The sequence below is a fragment of the Pleuronectes platessa genome, chromosome 17 (genome assembly GCF_947347685.1).
Source record: "Pleuronectes platessa chromosome 17, fPlePla1.1, whole genome shotgun sequence".
Lineage (NCBI taxonomy): Eukaryota > Metazoa > Chordata > Actinopteri > Pleuronectiformes > Pleuronectidae > Pleuronectes > Pleuronectes platessa.
The window spans coordinates 5,410,992-5,423,338 of record NC_070642.1 but is presented as its reverse complement, the minus strand read 5'-3'; the positions used below and the strand labels follow the sequence as shown (position 1 = coordinate 5,423,338).

The window sequence follows — 12,347 nt, the reverse complement described above, 5'->3', positions numbered from 1 at the left end:
TGTTTATAAAAAGCTCTGCACAGAATGTCCAACCACCAAACGTGTTAAGATTACATGGAACAGTTTGAGCAGCATGACCGCAGGCCAAGCAAGCAGCTCATTTCAAACAGGCAGGTTTAGAACGCGCACTGCGTTACTTCAAAGAAAAAAAAGAGAAACAACCTCTATATTCGTATATTGCAATTTTTTATTTCATTTGCTCAAACAAAACAATATGTTAGCATGTAAGAAAGACTAATTAACGTGAGAACAGTATGGTACAATGCAGATGATAAAAGAATAAGTCTGGAAACCCATCCACCAAACTTGCCTCGGCCCAAATCCCTCTCTGCAAATACTCCCCCTGCAAATTCACAAACCTTCCAGCTCCTTCAGCAGAAAACGGACAAAGATACATGTTTCCATCAGCGACCCTACATTAACATGGAGCAGACCTCGCTGCAGAGGGCCCAACAGATTTTTCTCAGAGATTCCCAAGTACATAGAAAAGAAAAAAGACATAAGCGGCTGAACACAAACGGTCTCTGTGACATTTACATGGCATGAGGGAACACAGAACACTGCAGCCAGACTTATCGGGACTTGGTTTAGAAAAATCATCTCAGAGCAAAGATCTTCTTTGAACTGGAACAAGCCACAAAAGGTTTGATTGAACTTCTGAGCTGTAAGAAAAAGCAACCTCACAACCGTATAGAAAGTAACGACATTTATGTAAAAAAAAAAAGAAAAAAAGAAAAAACGAAGATCTGCAAAGATGTTTTCCCGGAGAGGAACAGTACCATGGTCACTGAACTCTCCCTTCGAATCAAATGATGAAAGAGAAACAAAAATATAACCGTATGTGATCATAATTACAGTCCCTAGATATTATTACTACTCATCTTTATATCTTTAACATATAAATGCAACTTTAGAGCAAGGCACAGACCACATAGCTTCAGAACATTTCACCTACCATCTCGTCCAAAGGACTGAATATGGAGATGGACATCTTTCTGCTTTCAGACCTCTTGACAAATGATACAAAAATAAGAAAGGCGACTTTGTTGAGTGATCGTGTTTAGCAGGAGACTGCCGGTCTGAATCCTTTGGTGAGATAGCCACAACTGTTGGCGACAGAGGCTTTAAGCAACTGTTGTCGGAGTACGTTGGTTTGCTCTGCGGGTTTTTTCTTGTAAAGTGCAATCGATGCTGTGTAAACACTCAGGACAGGGAGCCTCTTGGCCAGGTGTGCCTACATTTTTTTTTTTTTTTTTTTTAAAGGTGAATGAAAGGATGACACAGCTTCATCGACACAGAGAGTTGGAGGATGAAATACACCAGTTCAAACAGATGCCAAGACCTCCTGTCAAACCAAAGAATGACGGCATCTGTACACATCAACTGTAATTGAAAGCATTTTTTTTAACCACAGTATTTCTTTTAAACAAATTTGACCCAAACCCGAGCAAATGACAGAAACTAAGGGGGAAATCCTTTTCTCAGTTTTTTAACAAAGCAGTAACATCCAAGCCCTTGAACAGTTCAGCAGGCAGCCTCTGATTAACAAAACCTTTTGGTCAGATACCAGGTTTAACAGCTATGCAATATGAAAAATAATGTAGTGTTGAAGGCTGGGTGACTTCAGAAACCAGAGCAAACTGGGGATGTGGAGTTTGAAGTGGGTGTTCACCAGGCGTGAAAAGACACTATTAAGTTGCATTCTGGGAACTAGGGACCAATGGCGTTTTCATGATTGCTTTGTACCGTGCCTTCGACCCGCCCCATCACCCCAAAGGTATTAGGTATGACAAAGCAGTTGTACCTAATATGGAAACTAAATCACAACTACATAAACCCCTCAAAGCTACCTATACTTATTCTATGCCAAAATTAGCAGGTATACACAGGTTTTTAAAACGCGGTGAAGCTGCTATGAAAGGGTGATTGACTCCTTTCCCATTACAAGTAGGAGTTTTCCTTTCTGTCTTTTTCATCAGGTTCAACATCTCCAACGGCACAGGCAACTGAGGTGCTCTCTCACCTCACTGGGGTGTTCACCCGGGTGCCAGCCTTCCATCAGTGCCGATCAGAGCCGATTTAAAACCTGCGTTCACTGCAGAGTCCTTTGACCAGCAAGTAAAAGCCAACTGCATCCATTCCCATTGCAGACAAAAGCCAGATGTTAGCTCATATAGAAAAGGGGCTAAATAATCTGACTATTGTAAAGGGGCCAGACATGTTACACTAAGATTGAGCTACAGTGATGATATACACTCTGTATTGCATTGTAACTCCTCAGCTTGATGTTGGTAACAATTAGAATATCACAAAATAAACTCTGTAGTTGCTAAATTTCTTAAAGCATAACTTTAAAACCTTTTCAGGATATCATATCACGTAGGAATCCTCTGGAAGGTCAAAAGGTTGTTATTACGTGTGTCCTGCAGACGCCACTGTAAAGTGGCTGTTAGCGAGTCATGAGGTTTGATTGTATTAGTGCGGCTGTCCCTGCTCAGGAGGGAACAGAATTGTGACTAACGTGGACTTTTTTCTGCTACTTTGACATACAAGCTTGGTGCAACAGCTACAGTTTATGAACACCAGTCTCAGCTCCCAACATGTCCCACTCAGGTGGATTGTACTCAACAAACTCAGCTCAGAACCAAAAATGTTGAAACCAAAGTGTTTTTTTGAATATAGTGACACTTCCCTTATATATATATATATATATATATATATATGTAATAAGTGGAGGGAAAAGACAGTTTCTTGTTTTAAGGATATGAGAGTGGCAGGAAAGAAAAGGCAAAGACAAAACGGTGAAACAAACTTCAGAAAACACTGGTGAAAGGGTAAATGGCACATTCACGTCCTCATATGGACACCATCACTTACACATTTGGGTTGACCTGTGCACCTTTAAAAAGTATTTTCTTGTATAAATGTTGTAAAATAAAAACAGTTCAGCTCCAATGTGGCTAAATGTACAATATCCTTGGATTTTATATAGCAAGAAAAATTTCCAAAATAAAAAGGAGAGTATATTGAGAAATTCCATGAAATCCTTTCTTACAGTGTCGTCTTCAGTTTCACAGAAAATCTGTAATACAAGCAGTGGTATAGTGTCACACGGTAACATGTGGCCAGCAAAGGGCTCAGAAAGGACAAACACTGAAACATGTCTCGTGGAGTTGGGACTCGGGCTTTTACAATAGATGCTACACTTATTGCTTGTAATAAAACTTGTGACAGTTAATACGATTTCGTGGCAGACTTGTGACCCTCACCTCATAAAAAGAAAAAAAAGAGTGCACGTGCACCAAACGGAGGACCTAGGAGTGACGGGCATGACGGAGACTGACAAAGAAAGGGGTAGAGAGAGAGAGAGAGAGTCTTCAAATCAAAACGTACAGGAAGGTAGTCCTTTCTATCTACACGTCTGTCCATGATCAATGAGCGTGACAGTAAAATGTCTCCACACTAATGTCGCCCACTTCACGGGGGAAACAACACGTGTGACGATGACTTCACAGATGAAGAGACAGACGAGAGAGAGAGCATCCTGTTTTAAAGACTGGATTATTGAGCTACTCGAAATGGCCGTGGATCTTCACTGAGACTGACATGGTCGATAGATACGTGGTTTTCTAAATAACTTTTTCTCTCTTTTGTACATGTTCAGGTTAAAATAGTATTTTAGGAAGACAAGCTTTACAGTGTCCTGCAGTGGAGGACTTCACCGGAGACTGTCAAGTCCCCCATACACACACACTCACTCACTCACACACACCCTAACGCACACACGCACGCTACCCCTATGGCATTATGGGAAATCAAATTTTTATTTTCCATCCCCACCTTCCTGCTATCGCTTAATAATAAAACGTGCCTTTTGATAGTAAATCACAAGAGTTCTGATTCTGAGCGTCAACGTTGCCGTTCACTCACGCGCCAATGGTTGACACAGCATCATCGAAGAGTTCGGTTTTATTTTGCTGTGTGTTTATTAGTCGTTTCTTTTTATAATAACTGATAGAGCGAGAGAACGCCGTTGCATAAGGGCTTTCGCTTCTCTGTCAGAACAGCCCAGGAGGAGGTGGGGGGATCGGGGGCCGCGGGAACACAATACTTTGCAGAATGGATTCCATGAGTCGCAGCTACGTCAGCGTTACAAGCCTTTTCCACCACTACCCCGTCCACTGTCGTTCTGTCCAAAGCCACTCCACCCCAGATATAGTCCTCTGTCAGTATTAATAGGATTATTGTCGTCGTCATCTTCATCTTCATCATCATCATCATCATCATCATCATCGCCGTCTCCACCGTTTGCCGCCGTTGTGCTCCGTAGTTTTTTTCGTCACGCCTTCGATCGACCATTTAGATGTCTGTGTTTGGGTCACGTTGGTGGAGATGTTCTGAACAGCAGATTTGGATCCTCTACGCCGTGCTGGACTTACCCAGCTCCTCCCTGATTGCTGAGGACACACAGTGTAAGACACACACAGTCAGACATTTTTTCACGTGAGCTGACCCTCATCTCCAGTCTCAGCTGTCTAGAATATTATATATGAAGCTTTGTCATTATTCTAAAGTTCTGCTCAGTTATATTGCACAGTACTGCCCCTGATGGTTCAGGAATGCATTTCAACAATAATGATGTTGGAAGTAGTGAACTAGAATGATTAATTCACAGATAACGTTGTTTAGCTATTTTATTTCTTCTTTAAGTATTTAGTTACTTTAGATGAACAATACATCGGCCATTTTTACTTTTTAGCATCTATTCAGGGTCATTTATGCCTGACCTCTGGTGGTGTGTAGCAGTCGCAATGACTAGAATGTCATGTTTTATAAAACTGACATTTGAAATTTGAATCTCTCAGTGTCTTTTTAAGACAGTTCAATTTATTTGAGCTGTGGGGATACAGGGTGTTGTGTGGTGGCATCGGCCCTGTGGCATTGCAGAAGCCTGCTAACAGCTGTAATATAACTGCTGTGTTGTGTAAGTTCAACTACACTCTCTATATGCACATGGAACATTCTGAGTTGTTGTTTCAGTTATGAGTCATTGCGGGACACTAGTGTAAGAATTACGGTGTGTTTCTGAGAAGAGAGTATGTATGTTTTTTCACTTCCTGTCCTCAGCCAACTTTTCAAATTTAAATATTTAAGTTACCTAAACAAAGCTCAATGGACAGATGGAAGAAACTAAACAGAGAGTAACTGCTGCATTACTGTTTTGGGTGTGTATGTGTATATTCACTGATTAAAAGTCTTTCTGAAAGCTTTCTCTGCAGGATGACTGATGTGCATGTGTGATCAGAGAGCACAGCTTCCTGTGTCAGTTACCATCAATGAGCTCTTCTTTTAGCTTCGACAACTCCTTCCTCATCTCATCCAGAATGTCCTAAAAAAGAAAGAATACCATGTCACATTTTCCTCTGAATGTCCTCACATCTCAGAGGAGAGACAAACCAGACTTACTGACTACCTCCAGCTCCCTGGAGGAGAGGAGCTATTCACTGAAAGTCTCCTGTGGCTGTTGGATTTAGCGAGGTGGAGGTGCTGCCAACTGGCAAAGGGAGGTCCTCTGTTTACTTAATGCAGAAGCTAATCTGCGTGCAGGCAATCCCAGTGAGATTAGGCTTAAAGACTTTACTTAATGACGCGAAGATGTAAACAAATCAACAGAGAGAGTATATGGGCAAATTTGTATTAATTTGAAATATGAGCTTTCATAACACAACAAGTGAGAAAATGATAATGAAGGTGAGTTCAGTGGTGGGTTTGTAGGGTGTCATCTGTGTCCCAGTGCTGCTGCTGCTGCGAGCAGTTGTAGTGACTGAGAGGCAGAACTCGGACAGACTGTGTACTTATCTAGCGGGCTCATTCACAGAGGTCAGAAGGAGAAGCTACCTTAACCATGTATTTTTACTTTATGAAATATGGAAAGAGCAGATGTGAACACAGAGAACCCATTTAACCGGTGCAGCTGTTCCGAATCACAGAAGAAACTCAGACTAAGAAACAACTAATCCCCACAAATAGTTCTTTAAGAGCTATATAAATTAAACGCTCCATTGCCCTTTGTAAGTTATATAAATATATAAACTGAAATAAAAATATGGGACTGAATAGATGGACAGAATAGATACAGGAAAAATAAAACCTTTACATTAAAGCAGTAAATATTAGGACTGTAGTCTCCCGTTTTACTGGTCAGTTGGTTGGTCGTCCGACCATATGCTCATTGGTCAGATAATTGCTGATGCAATATTCACAAGGAGAAAAGAGAAACATCATAATTCTTTTGGGATTAATCCATTATTTTCAGCAGCTGGAGGGACATTCTACCAATTATGAACTCACTCAAATTATTGGAGACTGTTAGGTCCAACTTCTTTAACATCAACTGAATGTTTGGTTGGAGTCGCCTGCAAACGAACTAACGCCACGTTAATGAAGCTGTTGCTTTTGGATGACCAAAAAGTTCACATTTTACAACAATCAACATAAAAAGTAGGATAACTCGTCTGCATTAGCTCCATCAATTTTGAGTTTAACATTTTACTCTTTGAGTGTGAATATATAAGAAATTAGGTCCAGATTAATTAATAGGTTGCAAAAGACTAGGGCTCTTGTAATTTTGAATTAATTTGGGATAATAAATTATCACTTAAAGCACTTTAACTGATTTAGTTTTTTCCCCTTGATAAATCCACTTGTTGAAGTGTATAGGTACAATTTCATACTGACACAAACAGGGACCAGTGTTACAATATATACCCCCCCTACAGTGACACAATAGAAATTCATCAGTGCTCTCAGTGTTATTGTACCTGTTTCAATCTGTCATAGTCAACAGCTTCTGTTGGCACACCGTTGGCAGTTAAGGATCCAGTCGGTGTAGGAGTGGATTTAGGTCTGCAAGAAAAGACAAAGAAATCAAACTGATAAAGACCTGAACGACTGAGAGAGGGGTGAAAGGTCAAGGTGCAAAACCAGCTACTCCATAATTTCATGAACATCAAATCAATGCACAGTTGGATTCATAACCCAAAACTGTGCATATCACTCATTCTATCATCATTAGGAGAGAATGCAATAAGACCTGTTAGAACGAATTGGGAATTTGATAAACACAACAAAACGTCTGTGACATGTGCTGATCTCTTTCCTGTTAAACCAAAGTACCTTCTTATGTGAAACAATAAGATTTCAATATTTTCAGCCGTAAAAGATTTGACAGAAAAGCAGAAGTGATCATTACAGCACCCGGTGAAGCTTTTCCCTCTGTGTATGAGTTAGGTGTTGATGCATCTGATGACACAATTTTCAAATTTCATCATTTAATGCTTCAAAACCTCTGCTTGAATCATGCACACGCGTTTCAGGAAGTGCACTCACAAAGACATGCATGTAAACACACAGAAATACACACACACGCTGGGAAGCAACCCATGAAACTTAATAAAGACAAAGAGCCTCCTGCCAGAGGGAGGTTACATATCTGCAGATTCACAAATCCTCCTCCATATGTTCCTATAGTGCAATTAAGAGTCCATGTGTACTTTATTTCAAATGTTCCTGAAAATTCCAACTAGTTTAGAAAGCAGCCGCTAAGCTTCGACATGACATCAGCCCGATCCTTGCTTCTCCCAGGCATAGCAGGGTTGACCTCTTGTGTGCTTGTGGAAAGCCTTTGATCCTCGGGTGGACCCCTGCTGGCTGTTCCAAAGTCTAGGATGAAACCTAAGGGGGACTGTGCTTTTGCCGTCCGGGCCCCTCAGCTTTTGAATGACCTTTTTACATTACATTACATTTCATTAAGCTGACGCTTTTATCCAAGGCGACTGACAATAAGTGCATTCAACCATGAGGGTACAAACCCAGAACAACAAGAATCATGTAAGTACAATTAGTCTTCAAGAAAGCCAAAATACAAGTGCTACATGTTAGTGCCATATATTATATGTGCAACTAAACTTCTTAAAACCTATGTTTATTGACTTCCATGTGATGTTTTTTCTTATCTTTTTTTGTTTTTATAATTATTCCTTTTATTGTCCTTTTACTGCCGGTGATCAAGTCTTGAAGTGTCATGATCCTATATTTATTGAATTAACTGTACACTGCTTTGTTTTCAACCACCTCAATGCTGTTGACTGCCTTTCTCGTCACAATCACTTTGTAATCTGTTTTTAAATGTGCTATAAAAAATAAAGGTTATTATTATTATTATCAATAAGAAATGTGACATATGGAAACAGGCTAAACATTTCTTCCAGCAAACATCTTTCAATGAAAGATGGAACCTATGAACGGCTCAACTTCTTGGCACCTCCTGATCTATAAGGCACGAGGACGCCAGCAATTACTGAAAAGACAACATGGAGAGAGCACTTTACTCTGGGTGGGGTGGGGTGGGCTGTGTGTGTGTGTGTGTGAGGGTGTGTGTGGGGGGGGGGGGGGGGGGGGTTCACCAAGCAGCCAATCACTTTCAAGAGAGGATGTGTGGCAGGAAGCAGAAGTGAAAGAGAGGGAAGCGAGCTCAGCAGCAGGTCATTTAATAGCTGTGGGTTGGAAATACTGTACCTTGCCAGCGGGCGAAAATTATGTTACGCTTTAAAGCTTATGTGCACAGATCAGAAGAAAAGACCCGGGGGGGGGGGGGGGGGGGGCAATTGACTCAGGTGGAGACACAGCTGCCCTTTTCACTCTCAGTCCAATCAGCTTTTACTATAACTTCCACATCTGTGACAGTATTTATTGAACATTTTTAGTTGTTGGCACAATTTTTTTATGAATTTTCAGCTGAAAACAACGCCCATCTGGTCCCCTCACACACATGCACAAACGCAGGCACACGCACGCACATACACACACACACACACATACACACACGCGCACATATGCACACAGACAGCAGGGCCTTATCTGTGCGACCCTGCTGGATCTGTTCCGGCGATAAAACTCTGCCAAGTCTACTCTGCACTGGGTGGACACTCATTTTTTGTCTGTGTGTATGATAGCGTGGGTGTATAGCATGTGACGCACACATATGGATTTCCCTCTTTAGAATGAGGGGAGAAGAAAAACGTTTTTTTTTTAGGGCAGCAGAAAGAGCAGCATGCAAAAAACAAGACCTGGATTCCATTAGAAATCCATCACCCATACAAACAAAAGATGAGCAGAGCTGGCCCCTGCAGGCTGATCAATATGTTACACAAAGACAACACAGAAATCATTCCAAACCTCCAAGCATTTAACAATAACTCCCCTGCCAAAACAACAACACATCCATCACAGCAAACCTCAAGGAAAAAAGGAGATTGTTTTAGAGAAGAAGGGATTCCTCAAACTCTCCACTGTCTTTTCTCTCTACCTGTTGGAAGAATCTGCTCCCAGAGGATATCTCCACGGAGACTCTCGTCTGTGTGAGCAGCAGAGACACTGACTTTACAAATTATAGCCTGGTATCTATCTATGCACTGTGTGTCTCCAGCCTAATGAGATAATGTTGTGGGTCAGGGCGGTATCTGTTCATGACACCCATTTGCAGACACTGTCATCCACTAATTCTAACACCTACATGGGATGTAATGTAACCGATTGCTGCTGAACCTATAAATTAACATTCTTTATTCTAGACATATTGTACACATACTGACAGATGCCTTCATCTGTTTACTAAGGAAGAATATTAACACTACAGACAAAGCTATTTAAGATTCCAAACATATGTAAAAAAAAAAAATGTCTGTCCTAGATAGCCAGAAAGCAATCTCTATAACCAGATTCTTCATATGAATATGCACAACTGGAACAAGATTTGTCCTATCTCCATGTGGAGAGAAATAGAGATGACGACTATCTACTTTTTAATTTATCTGCATTCATATGAATATCAAAAGGTTATCAGGACCTAAAATAACCTACATACCTAAAGTATCTAAGTACTTTTTCGTGGAGACTGACGTGACAAAGGAAACTAGTTGGACTGTGAATGGATGAGTCTTGGCCCGTGCATCCGTTATCTACACTGAAAGCCCCAAAATAGCTGATTAGCACACAGACACCTCAACAGTAAGTTGGATGTCCAACATCCAAGGTGCACAAGAAGGCGCCGTAAGCTTTAGTGATGTTAGCCAGCACTTAACAGCCCCAGCTGCGCAACATGCTAAAGCTATCTGATGCTAATGTTTCTTTTACGAGGGAAAAAGATGTTTAATAGCGAGTCATTCAGAACACAAATATTGTGGCAGATTAAATTTACGTTGAATCATTGGATATAACAATGTAATTTATAAGGAATAAACAACATGACGCCATGTAAGAGAGAAAGAAGTAGCGTTGGCTAAATACTTTACCTTCCAATGACTGGGGATTTGCTACCGTTCATGGTGTTTGTTCTTTCCCATGGCTTCCTGGGCATGTCTGCGGAAAACAAAACAAAAGAAAAGTTGATTTCCAGTAACTTGAAACAGCAGATTTCCATGTGAGGTCCAGAAAGTGCAAGTTAGGTTCCATCCATACTACAAAGTTTTAGTTTGAAAACGGTGTTATCAAATCTCTTCAAAACACCCCCATTTTTTTCCGGAAGGGGGTGGTCATGAGATCGGACACTGATGAATCAGTGAAGGCTACATGGTGACTGAAAACACCCAATAAATAAGCAGTTGGGACTGTCCATGTCGTTTCCAAACATTCTACCAGTCCAGGCTAAAACACAGCCCCAAAGTTTAAAAATGAAACAGAGCCAGCAGCGTTTCCAAAGTTCTTTGTATTAACGGCTCTAAAACACCAGAGTTGTATCCGTATCAGAGTGGATGCAATTTCAAATGAAAACCTAGTAGTGTGGATATAGCCCTAATGCTAACTTGGGTCCTCATCATCTGCGTTAGGAAGATGCATATTAATTTCTGTTGCTTTGGTGTTGATGGCTCCGCTCAGTCCGCAGACTTTGACTGCCAGTTCCTTCTGACACTTACCTGGTGTGCTACATGCTGACACTTTAGGGGTTGTGTTCATTTCACCCTCCTCCTATTGGATAAACAGAAACAGGGTTCAAAGGTCACCAATGTGGTAATCAGAGAGCGTAGCAGATACCAACCAGAGATGGCAACAGGCTGTTTGAAGGGGGGGGTTGACACCGATCAGCCACAATATTCGAAACCAGTGATTTTTAATGTGGTGGCTGATGTGAAATATCAGTGAAGGAAACTAGTTTTAACAAATGAGAAATTAGTTCTTAACAACATATGCCTGTTTTAAATAAAGGCCTAGCTTGATACTATCTTATAGTAAGGATTTACAGACTGGAATTTTGTGCACAAAATCCCCCCTGAGGTATGTGGACTATCACACAGATAAAGCGATGAGTGACTGAGGAGTCGTTTCAGGCAGAAATGTAATGAATGCTGTGCACTCTACATTCTGGACACACTGACGAATCCATGCGCTTCATTACACAGAGCAGCTTCTGTGTGTTTCAGCGGTAGGGGGGAAGTAATAATGATATTCTGGAACCATATCTAACAAGCTGTCCATATGGCAGACATGGAGGGAGAACAGAGCAGCACTAATGATACTTACTGATCTCTGGTCAGGTTCAGGTGACGAGCCCTTCTCTGCAATTCTTCTCCTGTAAGACAAATGGCCAGGGTTTAATGTTGAAAGATAAGTTGCCTTTTTGATGTTCATATCATAAACCACAGATCTAGTCCAGATTTTGAACACATAGATTCTGATTTGATTAATTTCTACAGTTTTTCTTCTTTGACAACAATATGAATATATTCATATTGGGATTGTACAACGTATAATGTATAATATTAAAGAATACTGGGAGAGGGGTGATTGTGATATTCATTGTAACAACAAAACCATTGAGACTGGCATTGTGATTCGCTAAAGGACAGGGACGGACATAGTGTAAGGCTAAATCCATACTACTACCCTTTATTTTGAAAACGTGAACACCCACAAAGACCTGGTATGAGCGTGCCGGTGTAAACAGGAATCTATGCATGTCCCACTGAACAAGCGAATTGTTGCATTGTTTCTCGAATAGCAGTTTGTCTCCTACACATGTGAGCAGTTGTATCATGTTGCAAAGTGCCGAATTTTACAGCTGTTGGCAAAAACAACAAGATCAGCAATGCTTGTAATTGATAATCCATGTTGCGTTCTAAACTAGTGGTTGAGGCTAACGCCGGCTCTTTTCTTTCGGAAGAGAGTCATGTGATAGGAGCCTTACGAATCAGCAAAGGCTAATGTTTGTAAGTATCAACGTAATCTTTTCCAAAAATCTCTGTTTCTGCCCGTCCGGACGAAAACGCAGCCCCGCAGCAGCGTTTCCAAAC

General features: G+C 41.0%; 1 protein-coding gene across 1 annotated transcript in view; it reads right to left on the bottom strand.

Moving 5' to 3' along the window:
* Nucleotides 1-169: 169 nt before the first annotated feature.
* The window catches only part of enah (ENAH actin regulator), a 123,641-nt gene continuing 111,463 nt past the window's right edge, over nucleotides 170-12,347 (bottom strand). Inside the window, exons 10-15 of the mRNA XM_053444826.1 lie at nucleotides 11,578-11,626; nucleotides 10,974-11,025; nucleotides 10,353-10,419; nucleotides 6,822-6,906; nucleotides 5,332-5,389; nucleotides 170-4,457 (exon numbers count right to left, since the gene is read on the bottom strand). Of these exons, the coding sequence (XP_053300801.1) occupies nucleotides 4,420-4,457; nucleotides 5,332-5,389; nucleotides 6,822-6,906; nucleotides 10,353-10,419; nucleotides 10,974-11,025; nucleotides 11,578-11,626 (349 nt within the window). The 3' untranslated portion in view covers nucleotides 170-4,419. The remainder of the gene's footprint in view (nucleotides 4,458-5,331; nucleotides 5,390-6,821; nucleotides 6,907-10,352; nucleotides 10,420-10,973; nucleotides 11,026-11,577; nucleotides 11,627-12,347) is intronic.